The sequence below is a fragment of the Nelumbo nucifera genome, chromosome 4 (assembly GCF_055504915.1).
Source record: "Nelumbo nucifera cultivar China Antique chromosome 4, China Antique-T2T, whole genome shotgun sequence".
NCBI classification, from domain to species: domain Eukaryota; kingdom Viridiplantae; phylum Streptophyta; class Magnoliopsida; order Proteales; family Nelumbonaceae; genus Nelumbo; species Nelumbo nucifera.
This window is the reverse complement of record NC_142652.1, coordinates 59,664,510-59,684,540: the sequence shown is the minus strand read 5'-3', so window position 1 is coordinate 59,684,540 and position 20,031 is coordinate 59,664,510. Positions and strand designations below refer to the sequence as shown.

The 20,031-nt window shown below is 41.7% G+C and overlaps 2 protein-coding genes and 1 non-coding gene across 3 annotated transcripts; 2 read left to right on the top strand and 1 right to left on the bottom strand.

Moving 5' to 3' along the window:
• The first annotated feature begins 3,245 nt into the window (after positions 1-3,245).
• On the top strand, positions 3,246-3,352 carry LOC148800572 (small nucleolar RNA R71). Its single transcript, XR_016071108.1, has one exon. It is a non-coding gene; the product is annotated as a small nucleolar RNA R71 (small nucleolar RNA).
• A 4,043-nt stretch (positions 3,353-7,395) lies between these two features.
• On the bottom strand, positions 7,396-7,824 carry LOC148800571 (uncharacterized). The gene has a single exon (XM_088903787.1). The coding sequence runs from the start codon at positions 7,822-7,824 to the stop codon at positions 7,396-7,398; it is 429 nt and encodes a 142-aa protein (XP_088759913.1).
• A 7,825-nt stretch (positions 7,825-15,649) lies between these two features.
• LOC104613379 (kunitz trypsin inhibitor 5-like) lies at positions 15,650-16,465 on the top strand. The gene has a single exon (XM_010281163.3). It carries the CDS (start codon positions 15,684-15,686, stop codon positions 16,299-16,301), a length of 618 nt encoding a protein of 205 aa, XP_010279465.1. The 5' UTR covers positions 15,650-15,683; the 3' UTR covers positions 16,302-16,465.
• Positions 16,466-20,031: the final 3,566 nt, after the last annotated feature.

Genomic DNA, 20,031 nt, shown 5'->3' with positions numbered 1-20,031 from the left:
CGAACTCTTGGAGCAAGAGTATCCACTTTATCAGCCTCGGTTTTGACTCCTTCTTTGCTAGTAGGTATCTCAAAGCTGCATGGTCAAAAAAAACAATCACTTTAGAGCCAAGCAAATATGACCTAAATTTGTCTAAAGCAAACACAATAGCTAATAGCTCTTTTTCAGTGGTTATGTAATTGCTCTGTGCAGCATTCAATGTTTTGGAAGCATGGTGAATGACATAGCTCTTCCCATTGATTCGCTACCCTAGAACAGCCCCTACTGCATAATTGTTTGCATCAGTCCTGATCTCAAAGGGCAAGTTCCAATCGGGTGGTTGAATGATGGGTGCAATGGTTAATAAATTTTTAAGCTTGTTAAATGCTTCCTTGCACTCATCATCAAAATCGAAAGGCACATCTTTTTGCAGCAAACTGGACAATGGCAGGACAGTTTTTGAAAAATCTTTGATGAACCTGTGATAAAAGCCTGCATGTCCAAGAAAAGAACGAACCTCCCTAACATTTGTAGGGTAAGGTAAACTCACAATCAAATCAATTTTTGCCTTGTCGACTTCTATTCCTCTGGCTGAAACTACATGTCCCAACACAATACCCTCCTTCACCATAAAATGACATTTTTCATAGTTTAAGACAAGATTTGTTTCCACACACCTATTCAGAATTTTACTTAAACTATTCAAGCAGTCATCAAACGAATCACCATAAACCATAAAATCATCCATGAACACTTCAATGCATTTTTCAATAAAATCAAAAAATATGCTCATCATGCATCTTTGAAAAGTGCCCGGAGTGTTACACAAACCAAAGGGCATTCGTCTATAGGCAAAAGTGTCGAATGGACAAGTAAATGTCATTTTCTCTTAGTCCTCCTGCACAATAACAATCTGATAATACCCGGAGAATCCATCGAGAAAACAGAAGAAAGCCTTACCTGCCAGCCTCTCTAGCATTTGATCAATGAAGGGTAGGGGAAAATGGTCCTTTCGAGTGGCCAAGTTGAGTTTTTGAAAATCTATTACCATTCGCCAGCCACCTTGTACCCTCATGGGAATTAGTTCATTATTTTTATTTTTTACTACAGTTATCCCAGTTTTCTTAGGAACAACATGAATAGGACTTACCCATTTGCTGTCTGAAATTGGATAAATTATCCCTTCATCTAAAAGTTTAAGCACCTCTTTCATTACTACCTCTTTCATTACCGGGTTGAGTTTCCTTTGTGGTTCTCTAACCGGTTTGGCATCATCTTCCAAAAGGATCCTATTCATGCAAATCGAGGGGCTGACCCCTTTTATGTCGGCTAGAGTCCAGCCAATCGCCTCCTTATGGTCCTTTACGACTTTGATGAGCCTCTCCTCTTGCTCCTCAGTCAACCCTTTTGCAATGATCACAGACAGTGTCTCTTTTTCGCCCAAGTAGGCATATTTTAGGTGATCAGGTAGGGTCTTTAGTTCCAGCTCCGGAGCCTGTAAAACAGAGGGTAGTAGCCTTGTGTGAGAAACTTTCAATTGAACATCAGAAGTACTTACCTCCTGTTCAGGTTCCGGAATATCATAGGATGCATCGATCTCCTCCTCCCTGTCTGATTGTGCCTTATATTCCAGTTCATCGTCCATGTCCTCTTCTCCAAAGACTTCCTGCACAATCGAATCGATAGTATCAATAGAGCAGATCGAATGACACTCACTAGGATATTTCATTGCATAAAAAATATTAAATTTTACAATCTCTCCGTCAAACTCGACGGAGAGGGTACCCTCGTCCACATCTATTTTGGTCTTGGCCGTTTTCATGAATGGCCGACCTAATAGAAGTGGGGCTGAACTCGTGGTTGTGTCTTCTTCCATCTTCAGGATGTAAAAATCAGCTGGAAAGATCAAATCGTTAACCTGCACTAATACATCCTCAACAATCCCTTCTGGGTATGCATTAGAATGATCAGCCAATTGAATAACAACTTTAGTCTCTTTTAAAGGACCTAGTCTCAATGCACTGTAAATCGAGTATGGCATGACATTAATAGATGCACCTAAGTCCAGCATGGCACGCTCGATTCGTTTATTGCCAATCACACAGGGTAGGGTAAACATACCTGGATCAGCATGCTTTTCTGGTAGGGTCCTCTTGATCATGGCTGAAACGTTCTCTCCCACTCTTACCTTTTCATCAATTCGCAGCCTCCTCTTGTTAGTGCATAACTCTTTCAAAAATTTTGCATATTTAGGGATTTGTTTTATTGCATCTAGCAAGGGAATGTTGATCTCCACCTTCCTGAAGGTTTCTAACACTTCTTGTTCATATTCCTCTTTCTTTGAACTTGCCAACCTGCTAGGAAAAGGTGGTACAACATTAGTAACCTTAGGGAGAGGGGGGTCCGATTTTACCTCAATGGGGCTGTTGTTTGACCCTTGTCCTTCCTCTTCCTTGGCTGCCTTCGATGGTGAACTTGGTTGGGACTGCAACTCTCTTCCACTCCTCAACACCACCGCACTTGCATTCTCTTTTGGATTAACTACCGTTTGTGAGGGTAGTTTCCCGGAGTTCTACGCCTCCAACTTGTTGATGGAAGTGGCAAGTTGGCTAATTTGGTTCCCCAAATTCTGAATGCTAGCTATCATTTCCTGCTGAAATTGCTGAGTATTAGTAGCGAGAGCCTTAACTATATCATCCAAAGACATACCTGAATTCGGGAGTTGGCCTTGCGCTGTGATGGGTGTTGAAAACTGGGGCTGTCGACTGAAAAATTGGGGCTGATATTTCTACTGTCCTCATTGGGTCCCGTAGCTTAAGTTTGGATGATCTCTCCACCCCGGATTGTAATGATTGGAGTAAGGATCATACTTTCGTTGGGGCTGGCCCGAGAATCCTCCCACGGCATTGACTTGCTACATCGGGCCATCTTGTAGTGATGGACACATGTCCGTAGGATGTCCAGGGATCGAGCAGAAACCACACACCCTGATAGTTTGTAACTGTCCTGCTGCAAGCTGCTTAACCAAAGCAGTTAAATCAGAAAACTGGTTTTCTAAATTTGCATGGCTTACCTCGTTAACCCTTCTAATGGTACCTTCTGTCCTTGTACCGAATTGCTGAGAATTTTCGGCCATATTGAAGATTAATTCCCTGGCCGCTTCAGGTGTCTTGTTCACTAGAGCTCCTCCACTGGCTGCATCGACCATACTTCTATCCATGGGCTGAAGCCCTTCATAGAAGTATTGGATTAACAATTGTTCAGGAATTTGGTGGTGGGGACAACTAGCAACAAGTTGCTTAAACCTTTCCCAATATTCATATAATGTCTCACCACCAAACTGCCAAACTCCACATATTTCTTTTCTTATATTCGCAGCCCGGGACGTAGGAAAATATTTATCTAAAAATATCCTATTCATTTCATCCCATGTGCGTACTGAACCGGGAGGGAGAATATACAACCAATCCTTTGCTTTATCTCTTAAAGTAAATGGAAAGGCTATGAGTTTTACCTGGTCCTCAGTCATACCGTGGGGTTTCATGCTTGAACAGACGACATGAAATTCCTTTAGATGTTTGTGAGGGTCCTCATCTGGGAAACCAAGAAACAGAGGCAATAATTGAATCAAATCGGTGCAGCCAAGAGTGGGGTACGTGATGCATAAGGGTTGTTGGTTCATAATCGGTGCAGCCAACTCCCTCAATGTCCTCTCTCTATCAGCCATTTTTTCTCCTTCGAAGATGGGAAAATCACGAGTGGGCAATTCGCAATCTGAGTTCACCCTTTTTGGTGAACGATCCTTCCTTTGCTTCGCCTCCTTCCTTAAACGACGGGTGGTCCTCTTAATTTCGGGGTTGTACTGAAGTTCACCTCGTTGAGAAGCACGAGTCATAAACAAGAAGGTTAACAAAAGAAGGTAAGAGCTAAGAAATTAACGTTGCTCCCCGGCAGCGGCGCCAAAATTTTGACGGGTGGTCGAAGCCCTCAAAATTATTACTAGTCCCACAATAAAATATTTGCAGTAAAAGTGGTTCTAGGTCGAATCCCACAGGGAGCAAATCAATAATCTCTTAGCCGAATGGGTAATGTAATTGAGTGAGAGAATTTAAATACTGAAATTAAAAGAAAAGAAAATAAATTGCAACTTAAACAAGAGAAAATCAGTCTTACCGAATTCTGGTTCAAGGGTTCGGGTTGAATCGATTGGCCATCGATCCTAGGTACATTTCAGCATTCTTGCTATTCAAGCATTTAACCATAGATTTATTAGGATAGCCATAATAAACCATGTGTTTTCCTAATTCAGTTGACCAAACCCAACATTCGATCAACACTTATCACCTCTTAACTGGGTACGATAGCGTCCATATTAAACAGAGATAGCATTAAGATTTGTGAAAACAGTTAAACCAAAATAACAATAATTGAGATAGCTGCAATTACTGAATCTTGTTCCATCGATTCCTTTAGGTTGAATCGTGTTAAAACATTGCTCAAAGGCTGTCATGAACAATTGACCCAAAAAGAAATCAACCTAATTGCTACTTGCACCATTATTTGTGACAATTACGGATCACCAAAATCATGGATAGTCGTAGGAGGATCAACATTAATTCAGTTTGTCAAACTAATTAACATCAACGTCCAATAAAAATATGCACAAGAATCAATGAATACTTGAATTAGAAAGTAAAAAAATAAAGTAACTATAGAACCTCACAATGACACAATCGAACCTCCCCCCTTGAATCAGAAAAAGAAGCTTAGCTACTCATGATCTACGCAATCTCCATGCCTTTCTTCTCCATAGCCGAACTGCTCTCTTGAGCTTCTTGGCCTCTTGATGATCTCTTGGATCTTGGAATGAGTGATGCTAGAGCTGGTCCGCCCCCCTCTTTATATAGCCAAAGGAGAGGGCTGTTTTCCAACTCTTTCTAGGAGATCATCTTACAAGAATGGAAAGTCCTATCCTAATTCTAATCTTATCTCTTTATCTAATGAACTCCATCCCTTTATCTCTCTAAGATTACATCAAGAATTTAGATCTGGAAGGATTCTTCTTAGTTTCTTGTTCTTGGATTCGTAATAGACCTCCTCTGCGAATTGGGCTTCAGCCAGACTTTTCTGCGAGTTGGGCTTTAGCTGCAGATTGGGCCTTCCTACGAAATTGCCCCAACTTCGGGCCTGGATTTGACTTCGATGCAGGCCGAATCAGCGAAAGCCCAAAATACGAAAGTTGTGGCTTTTTCTCTTATATTTTGAGTGGGTCTTGAATTAGCCCATTTGGAGTTCGAAGACGCGAGTTAGGCCTAGATCACTGAACGATGTCAAAACTGTGAAAAATCATCTGATTTGCCTTTCTTTGCTCTTGATGCCTTCTTTCATGCCCTGAACAGAAATATGAGTCCAATTAGGTGCTAATTCAGTATAAAAGAAAGAGTAATTGGGGATAAAAATATGATAAATTCTCCTCTCATCACCCCTCCGCTTTGGGACGAGGAGGTAGCTAGCGAGGATTACCTGCTCATGCTGGGGACAGTTAAGGCCAAGGCTTTGGTGGAGGAGGAGCTTCCCCTAGTGTTCACGGGGCTCAGCCCTATGCCCCTCGGTAGGAGAGGTTTCATAGTTTTCTTTAACACGTTCCTTTCGTCCTCATCTTATGGTGCTGACTTGTCTTCTTTTGCTTGCAGAAGTGCCAATGGATGCCAAGAAGTTGTTGCTCGAGAGTGCTCGCACCAAATAGAGGGCCCAGGTGGGGAAGAATGCAGGAGGGCAGATGCCGAGAAGGCTTGTCGAGAACGTCCCTATGAAGGATAAGCGGGCACCGGTCCCCACCAAGGGGGCCACAAAACAAGTCCCCACCAAGGGGACCCCTCAACAAGTCCCCACAGGTCGAGGGAACAAGGGGAAGAGGTTGGCTGAGGGGGTCAAGAAGCTCGTCAAGGTGGCCAAGGTGGGTAAGAAGAGGCTTGCCGAGGAGGCCCAGAGAGAGCAGCTGCCGAAGAAGGTGGCTCACGGTGAGTGTCCTACTGGGGATGCCACGACGAAGAAGCCTCCCGCCAAGGGGTACCCCACAGGGCCCTCATCCGCCCCTACGTCAGCATAGGAGCTCACCAGAAGAGCTAAGAAGTCCTGCAAAGTCTTTTGCCCTCTGGTCGGTTCGCGAGGGGGACTCCATTATTGAAGAAGGGGTCGGGCAAACCCTGGTGAGCGAGGTGATCCTCTCGAGGGATCACTTCAGGATGATACAGAGCGAGCCGCAATCTATCCATGACAAGGGGTTGTACCACTTGGTCGAGGTAAGCTTTTGTTCTCATGCTTCGTCTGTTGGCTCTTTCTTTGTTGCAATCCTTACTGATAACTCTTGTTGTAGGTCTGTCTTCACTTCGTCAATCTAGGAGACCGGATGAACCTTACCTAGGCACACCTAGGCAGGCTCGAGAAGGAGAAGGAGAAGCTCCAGGCGGCTGTCGCCGTTGCCAAGGACAAGCGGGACACTTTCTAGAAGGCCCAAAAGGATGAACAGATGCTTCGGACAAAGATGGAGGCCGACTTGAAGGCAACGTGGGCCCACCTCATCCAAGAGCAAGAGGAGAGGGTACACCTTGATAGCATCATTACAAAGGCAGAGCGATGGGCGACCCAGGCCAAAGGGCGGGCTACTGAGGCCGAGAAGCGGGCAGCCGAGGTGGAGAAGAGGGCTATAGAGGTGGCGATTAAGATGGAGAAGCGAACAGCTAAGGTAGTGGCCGAGGCAGTGGAGGCCTTTAAGAAACCATTCAATTACTAGCAGGCCCTTGTGGAGTATGCCTCCACCTCGTACCTGGATGGCATCAAGGACACCAAGAAGGTCCTCGTGGAGTAAAATATATATACATATATATATATATATATATATATGTATGTATGTATATATATTTTACTGAGAGGTCCCTGCCCCTCCCAACAAAGAGATCACAGTTCAAAAAATGGCTCGTAATGGCTTACTTTAGGTACACGCTCACTTTAGGTTGTTGAGGGGACCAGGAGGCCGAGGCAAAGGTATGCAACCAAGGTGCAACTTCCGTGGAGGTCGGGGTCTCGGGCTGAGGCAAACCGCCGAGTTGGTCGGGTTGTCGTCTACTTAATCGCACTAAGTATATACGACCAGGAGGCCGTCTACTACCGAGGTGGGTAGCGAGGCGTGCGATGCCTTGGCTGTCCTGATGTATTTTAGTTTGGCGAGGCATTAAGTTAGGGTGTTCATTGCTGGCTATGTGCCCTGGCGACTGTCCAGCTCGAGCACCTTGTCCTCAAGAGAGGCAACGCACTTCGGCCAGTCGCGAAGCTAAGGGGGCCTGGTAACTTAGCGAGAACACGTGCTAAACATTGAGCCGAAGAGGAACTTTGCATTTCATTCATCAAAATTTGCATTTAGTGGTAGTACATCCGGAGGTTCTCCGAGTTCCACATCCGAGGGATAGGTCTTCCATTTAAGTGTTCCAAACGAAAGGTGTCGGAGCTGACGACTTGCTTGACTCTGTAGGGGCCTTCCCAGTTGGGACCAAGCTTATCCACACCCCGCTCAGGGACCATGACTTTCCCGAGGACGAGGTCTCCCTCCTTGTAGTTCCTCTCTTTTACCCTCGAGTTGTAGTAGCAGGCCACCCGTTGTTGATAGGCAGCCAGCCTTACTTGTGCTTGGTCTCGGGCTTCTTCCAGTAGGTCTAGGTTTGCTCTGAGTGCTTCGCTATTCTCGGCTTCATCGTATACTTCAATTCGGAGCTTCGACTGGCCGATCTCTACTGGGATAACAGCTTCCGTACCGTAGGTCAGGCCAAACGGGGTTCCTCCCGTGGCCATCTGAGGTGTGGTCCGGTATGCCTAAAGTACACTACTTAGCTTGTCAGCCCATAGGCCCTTAGCTCGGTCAAGTCTGGTCTTCAGTCCATCCAGTATGGTTTTTTTGGTGACCTCGGCTAGGCCATTTGTTTGGGGGTATCCTACCAAGGTGTACTGCTGCTTAATGCCGAGGGAGGCACACCACTCCCTAAACTTGGCATCATCAAATTACTTCCCGTTGTTGGTGACTAGCTTGTGAGGAAGGCCAAAGCGGTAAATAATGTTCTTCCAAAAGAAGCTCTGAATTGCTTGAGTTGTGATGGTAGCCAGGGGTTCAGCTTCTACCCACTTGGTGAAGTAGTCCACAGTGACAATGAGGTATTTCCTACCCCCTGTTGCTTGAGGGAAAGGGCCAAGGAGGTCCATTCCTCACTTGGTGAAGGGTTAGGGGCTGCTGAGAGCCGAGAGGGTTGTGTTCGGCTAATGGCAAAGGTTGGCATGTCTTTAGCATTGGTCACACTTCCGTACCAGCTCGACTGTGTCTTTGTAGAGGGTCGGCCAAAAGTACCCATGTCTTAGTGTTTTTTGGGCTAGGGCTCGACTGCCGAGGTGGTTACCACAGATGCCTTTGTGAATTTCTTAGAGCATGTACTCGCCCTCCTCCTGATGGAGGCATCGGAGGTAAGGCAAGGTGAAGGATCTCCTGTATAACTTTCCCTCAAGCAAGGTGTAGTTGGTTGCTTAATGTCGAAGTCTCCTGGTTTCGTTCCTGTCATCGAGCAATCATTCTATCAGTAGGAAGTCGTTGATGGGGTCCATCCATGATGCATCGACCTCTACTAGAAGTACTTGGGCTTCTTCTACAGGGGGCCGAGGTAGCTTCTCCATGCGGACAGTGCGGCCGAGGGCTGCGTTCGAGGTGCTTGCCAACTTGGAAAGGGATTTGCTGCAGGGAGAAGCGCTGGAAGTGGTAGGCTAGTTCTTGAACTTTGGCGAGGTACTTGCACATGCTTTGTTCTCTTGCCTCGCACTCACCTTGACTTAGTTCAGCACTAGTTGTGAGTTGCTAAAGGCTTTGGCGTGTAGGGAGCCGAGGTCCCTGGCAAGCTGCAAACCAGTGAGGAGGGCCTCATACTCGGCTTCGTTGTTGGATGCCGAGAAGTCGAACCTTAGCGCATACTCTATGATTGCATTATCTGGGGTGAGGAGAATAAGACCCACTCCGCTTCCTTTGGTGTTGGATGAACCATCAACAAAGAGTTTCCGTTTGGGGTGAGCCTCCTCAGCTAGGTTGTCCCCTTCAACATCTTCAAGGGCTCGGCGGAGGGCTCGACTGAAGGTGCATCCTGTTACGAAGTCTTTTAGGGCTTGTGCTATGATAGTGAGCCTCGACTAGTACTGTATGTCAAATTCAAATAGCTCGATGGCCCATTTGGTCAAGCGCCCTGAGGTCTCAGGTTTGGTGAGGACAGCCCTAAGGGGTTGGTTCATCAGGACCGTTATAGTGTGAGCTTGAAAGTACGACCTAAGCTTTCTAGCCGAGACCACGAGGGCGAAGACCAATTTCTCCACCTCAGGATATCTGGTTTCGGCATCGCAGAGGACTTTGTTGATGTAGTATATCGGCTTTTGTGCCCCATCTTGTTTTATCAGAACTGAGCTGACTGCCTCGTCCCTGGTTGATAAGTATAGATATATGGTTTCTTCTGGGGTGGGTCGAGCGAGGTGGGGAGGTAGGCAAGTTAGACCTTTAGCTCGTCAAAGGCGCACTGGCATTCCTCCGTCCACTAGAAATCCTTCAACTTTTTGATGGCATGGAAGAAGGAAAGGCAATAGTCAGCCAACTTCGACATGAAGCGGTTGAGAGCAGCTATCCGGCCGATGAGTCTCTAAGTCTCCTTCACCAACTGGGGGGCGCCATGTCCAGTATGGCTTGTATCTTGTCAGGGTTGGCCTCAATGCCTCTTTGAATAACGATGAAGCCTAAGAACTTGCCTGAGGTGACATCGAAGGCACGCTTGCTGGGATTAAGCTTCATGTTGAACTTTCGCAAGGTGTTAAATGTATCGGGTGAAGGGATAGGAGATCCATCATATGGATGGTCGAACCCTGTATGAAGGTTTGGCGAACTTTCAAAAATTTCTTCTCCCATCCGAGAATCCTATTCCCAATTTAGAAAATTGCATTTTCAAGGTTCGTTCTTGTAACCAAACCGGACCAAATCTGAAACCAAAATTAGGGAGGGATATACCTGATATGGAATCCACGCAAGAATGCTCCTCCCAATGTAGGTGTTCACGCCGAAAGAGTGTACCAAATCCTCCCTCCACTGAAGATGACACAGCTTGGGATGAGGCAGGATCAGTAGGTAGTCTTTCACCAAGAACTCGTGATTCTTTAACAAGAATCGAATGGGATAGTAAGCACAACTTATAAATTATTTCTTCTGGCAAGAAACAATATCAAGATCAAATCTTGATCAAATCCAAGAACTGGAGATCGAACAGGGTAGGGCGGCAAGAGAAGGAAGAATAAGAACTGAAGGCAAGATCAGTCTAACTGAGTTGTCTTCTCTCAGTATTGAGTGAGTGTCTTTTCAGGTCCGCCCTGCTCTCTTATTTACAGCTTTAAAGAGACAACTTCCTAATCTCATTAGGAGTTTCCTAATCTCATTAAAGATCAGTCGGGGAAGGCATTTTCTCGATGTTTACAATACCCATCTCCTAGGTGGGTAAATAACTTTCCCACCTAGGGGGAAAGTTGCCAACACTTGAATGGGACAAAAATACCCTTTTTAATAAGGGGTTTTATGGCTAAAATGGTCATTGCCTTATTTAATGAGAAATAAAAGAACATGGGTAAATGCACTTACCCAGATAAGTGTTTTCCAGGAAAAACTTAACTAGGTAATTGCATTTACCCGGGTAAGTAACTTACCAAAAGGCGAACGGGGCCTAAGAGAAACTAATAGAAGTTGATTTCCCCAATTGGTTTTTCATTTTTACTATTTATTTATTTGGCTCATAACTATTGAATTGTTTCTTACATATATTTTGAACTAGAAAATGCATCAATTATATATATTTTTATTGTATTAAATCGCTAAATAGTCACTGGTACATGAGGCTTACGCCTTTTTATGCTTCAAGTTACGCCTCATGCCTTGGGTCTTGAGGCTTATGCCTCATCTTGACAAAGGCTTAAGCCATATATCAATGTTGTGAGACTTAAGCCTTGAGCCAAAATCTGTACGCCTTGCTTCAAGGTGTAAGCCACATGCCTCAAGGCTTAAGCTTTTTAAAACAATGCATACAAGCAATTTTGTGGCCCATACCTTAGCTAAAATTGACTGTAATAATTCTCAACCAATGACATGGTCCAAATCTCCTGACTTTCTTTGGCATGTATTTATGAAGGATAAGATGTAATGAATTAGCTTAGTGGATTATCTTAAAAACAAAGTTTAAACTGGAGGGTGAGGTCAAAAACTAATAAAATGTTAAATATAGTATGTGCTTGGTTCCATTTACATTTTTTCATTCAATGTTTGCATTTTATTTGTTTGTAAAACCGAGAAAAGTAATAATTACAACTATTTATGACAGTTAGGCACCACATCAGCATAACAGTGAAAAACGCATAACCGTTGAGAGAATCTTTAAAAAATAGTTTCCCCAAACAGTAATCGTGCACAGAAATCAAAGTCACATTTTGCTATTCTCAATGCATACAGAAGAACATGAGAAGGGAACTGCTAAAGTGGCGCCTATATGACAGCATTTATTGAATAAACGTCCTTCTAAACACCCTCATAATGATTTCTAAATACTCAATTCATACTTGGAGAAAGTCTACGAGGGATCTATCATGCCTGGTCCATGTCAAAGACGACCAATTAAAACTTTGAGATCAGTGTGCTAAACAAAACAAATATTTTAATTTACAGATAAACTGATGATCAACAGAGAAAAATAAATAATAAAATTAAAAAAACCAAATAAAATAAAAATAAATTCAAACAAAGCCCCTTAGACTGAATTTTATTTTGCTCGGACCAGCCCATGGTATTTGCCCCTTACACTTATTCAAAGAAAAAAGCCCCTTAGACAGTACATGCATAGGTGGAATATATATTTGGGGGACATTCTTCAACTACTCCCATGACGTATACACGGTTCTACCTCACTAAGGCCATATAGACCCTCTATAATCTCTATATATAGAGAGAGAGAGTCATGAGACTTGAACTATTACGTCACCCAATCCAAGGCCGTTTGATAATGACAAAGTAGACCTGGCAAAAAGTTGACTCAACCCACGAACCTGACTCAATTCAATCCGAAAAAACAGGGTTAGGGTCTCATACTTAGCTACCCGAATGTGAAAATGACCCGATCCGACCCGACCTGACCCGAAAAAAGCTGGGTTGGGTTGGGTTGGGTCATGGGTCAATTCACTGACCCAATTGTCAAGTCTAATTGGGATTATTTATGCATTGTTAGAAGTTTCCACTCTTTAATTTTTTCTATTTAGTCTTTACTTTTTATTGTTTACTCTTTAAATTGTTAAATGTTCAAGCTTTTTATTTTATATTTGGAATTTTAAGGTTAATTCTTTTAATTTTGACATTTTTGGGATGACCCGAATTGACCCATGGGTCAACCCTAACCCGAACATTTAGGGCTAGGGTCTAGCATTTAACAACCCAACTCGAAATTCAACCCAACCCGAAATCAACCTGAAGTACCTTGACCCAACCCGAACCCGACCCACCCAACCCAATTGCCAGGTCTATGACCAAGTGTAGTGGCTTCGGTGAGTCGGTTTTCATATGGGAGGGCATTCGGGCAGCAGCTTCTACTATTGTATAAGCACAAAAACCTAGAAACACCATCAAACTGTGTTTAGTAAAAATCCAAATAGTTAGAAATAAGCTTATTATAAAAGCCACAAAATAGATTTTTCCGATCTTTTAATTTAAAACCGACCCTTGTATTGGAATCGTTTTTGCCATGGTTTTTAAAATTGGACTGGATCGGACGGTTGGATTGGAAAAACCGGGAATTAGTCATGGTTCCATTTTACCCCAGAATTGTCTTTTGGCCAAAAACCGTTGATTTGGTCATCAAACCATTGATTCGGGCATTTGAGTTGTTCGACCACTAAATGATTTTTTGGCCGTTTTTAATTTTTTTCAAACGGTCAGACCGTTCAACTCGGGAACCAAACCCCTGAACGGTTTGTTGCCCGATTCAGTTTTAAAAAGTTTGGTTTTGGCCACCAATTTTCAGATTGACAGTTCAACCATCTGGTTCGAACGAACAATTCATTTTAACAAAGAATTTTAAAAAATTAAAAAAATAATTAAAATTAAAAACGGTCAAAACTATTGAACGAGTTAAATGAGTCAACAATTCGATCGCCCAAATCAACAAATTATTGACCAATTCAATGATTTTGGGCCAAAAATCGAGTTTAAAATAAAACATAACTGATTGACTGAATGATTCCAAGCCGAACGGTCCGATTGTCCCGGTTAAGGGCGGTTCGAAATCACTCGATTTTGCAATGAAACCATTTAACACGTAACTTATCCACGCGCAGTGGCTCAGTCAATGCAGCTCAGTCATGCATGGCAAAAGCCCTCTCAAAGGGACTCTCAGTTTTGGACTCTTATGAACTTACAATCTGCTTTAAAGTTTATTCGATAAAAAGCAATAGGGTTAATTACTTGAAGTGACCCTCAACAATCTAACAATTAATTTAAGTATCCCTAAAGTAAATTACCTTGAGTTTTTGGAAATTCAATTTTCATATTACATCATGCCATTAAATTAGACCATAAGACTTTTATTTTTTAAATTATACTAAACTATAACTTAAGTTCCAAACATTATCCAATCAATCCTTTGTGTTCATTCTATGCATTCAACAAGTAGTAGTTGAGCTGCTGCTGCACACCCCCCTCATCAATATTTGCCCTTGCTGTGAAAGAAGAGAAACGGGAGAAATAGGAAAGAGGAAGAGGGAAGTAAAAAAATGCGATGTAAATGGGATTTTGGTTCCCATTGATTAAAAAATTCATATTCTTTTTTCATATTTATCTTGGGGTTTATGAACAATTTATTTTATTCATCTCTCAAATGGGTAAGTAACTTTCACACTTAGGGAAAAAGTTATCAACTTGGATGAGACAAAATTACCTTTTTTAATAATGACTTTTTATGGTTAAAACAGTTATTGTCTCATTTGCCTGGAAAATAAAGGAATATCAGTAAGTAACTTCCTGAAAAGTGAACGAGGTCTAAGAGTCTCATGACTCTCATCTCATCATTTGCCATTGTCATGGAAGAAGAGAAATGAGGAAGAAGAAAGAGTAAAAGAGGGAGTAAGAATTTTCTTCGGTCAAATGTTTATCTAGTGATATTATGGTAGAGTATGTTTGCCTTTATTCACAGAAATTGCAATGTCAACTTGAAAATAGGGGTCCAACGGGACCCCTACATAGGAAGGATGCCAGTCATGTAAAATTAGGGGAACCAAGTTCAATGGAGGAGAATAACCCTCTGCAATGTCTACTACAACATATATAGAGAGAGAGAGAGAGATGGGAAAAAGAAAGAAGGGTCAAGGGGCCATTTGGCAAGTCTTTTTTGAAAAATCTTCTAGAAATCCTGACAATCAAAAGACGATGTGAGATTTTACATCAAGATCTTAGCAGCTTGAAGACCGTTTGGTTAAGGCACGTCTGTCCATGCATATTTTTACGTGAAGATGAGTTGAAAAAAAAGGCGGAAACCTCTATTTGGAGCTTCTTGAAAATAAATTGAAATGGGTTTCACGTGTCTTTTTAGGGCTACGGCTTTCGGCAGCTAGATATTTTTCCTACCAAACGAGGAAAACCAAAATGCGAGCTTTCAAGCTTCTAAAAAGCTGACAGTCCACGTAGAAAGATGCATCAAATGGGGCTTAGGTTTCTAAGATACCTGTCTCTTTGTCCTTACATTCTTCATTACTTGCACTCCAATTGGTGGTTGATCTGGACATGAATGTAAAGCGAGAACAGTGACTACAGCAAGAAAGTACATGAAATTGTTGAACGGAGTTGGACAGCTGATTCACAGGGGTAGTATAATGACTGAGTAAGTGCATTTATAATGACTGTTTTAGTCATAAAAAGCCATTATTAAAATGGGTAATTTTATCCTATCCAAGTGTTGATAAATTTTTCCTGGGTGGAAAAGTTATTTTTCTACCCAAGAGATGTGTGTCTCATTTACTCTGATAAGTGATACATAAGAAAAATAAATTTTCGGTAAATCACACATAAATCTCAATAAATAACATAAATATCTTCGTCAATGGGAACTAAAATCCCATTGACCAACTCCATTGACCAACTTCCCCTATCAAAATCCAACAAACGAACAGAGCCATGGGACATTGTAGTATATATTTACCTGGACTTCACCTGTGCGTGGTATCAAAAACAACGTGATGGGGAAAATCATCAAAGAAAAAATATTCAAACAAAACAAAAGATTTGATACATGTTCTTTGTTGAATTATTCATTGAGTTAAATTAAAGACGTAAACAGAATTTGATATTCCTCGCGTCAGCCTAGCCTAGCTATGATATTAGTCATGTTGGTATCAGAACCAATACTGGGGTCAAGCCTTTTGATTTTGAATGTTTAAAACCAATCTTAATTTTCCATTGGGTCTTGCCCACAATAATTAATGTAAAAGAAAAAAAAAAAAAAAAAAACAGAAGGCAGAAGGAAGCCCTAGTGTCCTATAAATATGATACCTTTTTGATGTTTTTCTTCACTTCATTTTCCATACATGGTCATCACTTCTTATACAGAAAGCAGGTGACAATGAAGACTGCTTTCCTTTTGCTTTCTCTCTTGTTCTTGGCTTTTGGAACCAAACTGTCTCCGGTGAAAGCTGATGCCTCACCACCGGCAGTACGCGATACAGCAGGCCACAAGCTCTCTTCAGGGGTTAAATATTACATCTTTCCGGCCAACCCTAAGAAAGGTGGTGGGTTCACCTTTGAGGCTACCAACAATGGCAAATGCCCATTTGGTGTCGTCCAAGATAACAACAAGCTATCCAAAGGTCTCCCTGTCAGATTCTTCCCTGTCAACCCTAAGATGGATACCATCCGTGTGTCCACCGACCATAATATCAAGTTTGCTATTCCAATATCCCATCCGCCATCATCGTCGGTGTGGAAGGTTGGAGAGTACAGTAAATGGATAGGGAAGCAGCTTGTTACAACTTGTGGGGTTTTGGGAAACCCTGGTCGTGACACCTTAAGTAGTTGGTTCAAGATTGAGAAGTATGATGATGATTACAAGCTGGTTTTCTGTCCTTCCGTCTGCAAATCTTGCAAAGTTTTCTGTAAGGGTGTTGGCATTTTTATCAAGGATGGAGTCCATCATCTGGCTTTGACTGATAATCCGTTGAAGATCATGTTCAAGAAGGCATGATGGGGGTCTGCTTAATTAACTGATATTCCAATCAAACTCTTAGTCTCGTTCTAAGCTTTGTCTGTTTTAATTTATATAGAAGTATGTCGGTATATTACAATTTGTATTTTAGCTACATATATATGAAAATAAAGGACTAAGAGGGCTCTCTTTTAAAGATAACTAATCCATATGAAAGGCTATACCCAATCTAAAATGAAATTCCATGGCCCTGAAACAAAGGCTCAACACCATTCTTGATGTGTCATCAAAGTATAATTAATTGCATTCATAACAATGCATGTCAAGCTTTACCATATCACAGTTTTTTCTTATTTGTTTTTTTTCCTTTACATTTTGTTATGGATGAGTATTAAGGAGGTGTTTAAATTACAGAATCCATCTTTTCATGACAGTGGCTCCAGCAGTAAAATGAAGAATAAGATACCTCTCTCTCTCTCTCCTCTGATTTAGTTTCCAACACTCTCAAAATTTTGTGGTTTCTATTTTTGATCTTCGGAAAAAAAAATGTGAAATAGCTTTGCTCTACCTCACCTCCCATTTTGAATCTGGTTTCCTCCTCAAAGAAAGGGTACATGGACAACTACTCCTCTTTTATTAGGAAACTCATCAGTAACTTAATAAATTAAGGGATAATATCTAAAACTCACCATAACTTTTCAAAATCTCTACAGAACCCCATGTCAATGATCTTTAATCAAATTTTCCATGTTACCACACTTCAGTTTATGGTGGGACAAAAATTATTGATTGTCTTCTTCCTCTCGACAACCAATCTAGAGGCGGCCCCCTTCTCTCTCTCTCTCTCTCTCTTCCTTCTTCTTTTTCCCCTCCCTCTTTTCCCTCTTTCAACCCCTTCCTCTTCTCTGCTGTAGCAAGACACAAAAATTAACAAGAAAATGCCCCCTGAATTCATCGTTTCTTCCCAAAACAAAATATAAATATAGAAAGGATGAAACAATACCTTTGTCTTCGATAAAAACTGACAATGAATACTCTTATAGTTTACCAAAATTGCTGCATGAATATTAAAAAGGACTTTTTTCATCAACAAGATGTTGTGAAGGATCCGAGTTTGGATGAGATAGGCACGAAGTTGTAAGCACGTCCAATGAGCACTTGAAATTTTTTTTGACACCTGTCCCTTAAAATACCCTCACTCTACCCTTGAAAAAGATTAATCCCCACTTTTGATAGTTGTCAAAATATTTATCAAGTGCTCATTTAACATGCTTACTTTGATGTGCCTACTAGATCTGATCCCGAAGGATCCCCTCAGGTGACGAAGTAATGAAACATTAACTTGGAACCAAATGTGATTTCCTGCCCACTACTCTCTACCCACACTTTACCCGCCTTGAATTATACCCATACGTTGCCATGTATTGTGAGATGTGCAGCTGCAATTGTACTGTGGGTAGGGAACAGGTAAAGAAAGTGAGTAAGAAATCTGGTCAACTTCAGACATGACCTCTGATCCAAAATTGACAAGGGGAAAGAGGGACATGGAGTTAGTTGGGCCCCATAACCACCATGTCCCAATGTGTTGAGTGGTTAGTTGAAACCAACTCATCCCCTATTTTGTGTGTGTGGTATTTATCAATTTTTTGACCCGAGACATGAATCTACAGAGGGCCACTATTCGACCAATGAGGTCATCCCAAAGGAATTTTCCTTCGGCACACTTAGTGGGGTTCAGTTTCATCTAATATCTCCATATAGCATGTCAAACACCTCGTCAAGGTTAGTGATGTATTGGTTGGCTTGGAGATTTTTCACCACCATGTCATCAATATAGGCTTCAACATTATGACAAATATGCTCCTTGAATATCTTATTGACCAACCTATGATTGGTGCCTCTAGCATTCTTCAATCCAAATGGTATCACCTTATAACAATAGGTGTCATACTTTGTGATGAAGGCAGTTTTTTCTTCATTTTCAGGGTGCATCTAATTATAGTTGGAAGAGGCATCCATGAGGCTGATGAAGAGCTCAAACCTTGAGGTGACATCAATGAGGTAGTCAATTCTTGGAAAGGGTAAGTTGTATTTAGGGTAGGATTTATTGAGATTTGTGAAAACAATGTATATTCATCATTTTTTGTTAGCCTTCCTTACATAACCACATGACATTAAGTACTTGTTCACTTTCTCTTCGATCACTTTCCACTTTCCACTGTCAGTCATGATTGAGGGGTCAATTCCTGGCATGTCAGTAACAAACCAAAAATATATGTCAGTGTCAGCTTTGAGGAAGCTTATCGGTTCAAAACATATGTCCTCTAGGAGATGGGACCCAACTTATAATATTTTTTTGGGCTCAGCCTTGTCTAAGAGTACAATCACGTGGTCTTCTACAAGTTGGCCTCAGTTGGCTAATTTTTCTTAGAGGTCGAGCCCTTCAATTCAATAAGCAGGGCTTCTTTGGTTTTTCAATTTAGTGCTATTACACAACACTGCCTTGCAATCTACTGGTATCCCTTGACCACTCCAATGGTGTGTTCCATAGGGATCTTCATTACTAGGTGGTATGTGGAAACCATCACCTTTAAAGCATGTAATGTTGGCAATCAATGATTACATTGTATGAAGAATTAACTTTGACAATTAGGAACTTGATCATAAGAGTGGTGTGTTAGGATTTGATTCCTACCATGAGAGGTAGGGTAATCCTTCCTTTCTATTTGATTACTACTCCAAAGAAACTGACTAGGGGGATGTTAGTAGGCTAAAGTCGATCTAGGGACAACTTAGTCTTTTTAAAGGCCTCTTTCAATAGGATATCAAACGAGGAGCCATTGTCAATGAGGATCCTTCTTACTTTAAAGTTAGCGATTGTGAGGGAAACCACTAGTGCATCATGGGGGGTGACAACCCCCTATAGATCATCATTGGAGAAGGTGATAACTTCCTCAGTTTTTTTTTCTTGTAGTGCCTATGCTTGATTTGAAGCTATTAGGTATAGATCATTCTAGTAGAAGAACTTTCTCTACCTGAGAATAAGCCTCTTAAAATAACATTAATGACCCCAACCAGTGGTCTATTGGTTGGCGAGTCAGTTGGATCCAAGGCTACCTCGACCAATTGATCACTTAAGACAATGTCCTTCAAATATCCCTTCATGTTGAGGGCTTCAATTTCATTCTTGATCACATGGAATTCTTCCCTATTATGGCTAATGTTGTGGTAATACTTCATTTTGGAACTCAGCTTAGTTGGACTTGACTTTCTTATTGCCAGAGCCATCAGGCCTTGGCTCATCCCTATCCTTTCTCTTGTTGTTAGTCCATTCATCAACTAATAAGTGCTTGATGGTCTTATTTTCTGTTGGATGCTTTAGGATCCATCATATGAATGGCCAAACCATGCTAGATGGTTGGACGAAATTTTAAAAATTTTCTAATCATTTCGAGAATCGAATTCCCTATGTTTTGAAAAACTGAATTTTTCAAGATCAGTCTTGCACTGAACTGGACCAAATTTGAAACCAATCAAAGAGGAAGATGTATACCTGATATGGATACCAAAGATGCAAATCCCAAGGTAGAAGTTCACGCATTAGTCCTAAAACCAACCTCCACTGAAAATGGCACAGTGTATTCCTAAAGCCAGTTCAACAACATAGTTTTCTACAAAATTGTGATTCAATTGCTTGGATCGAACTGAGGATGATGAACCTGATATCCCTTGAATTTTTCTTGCAAAAATCAGAGGAGAACTGATCTAA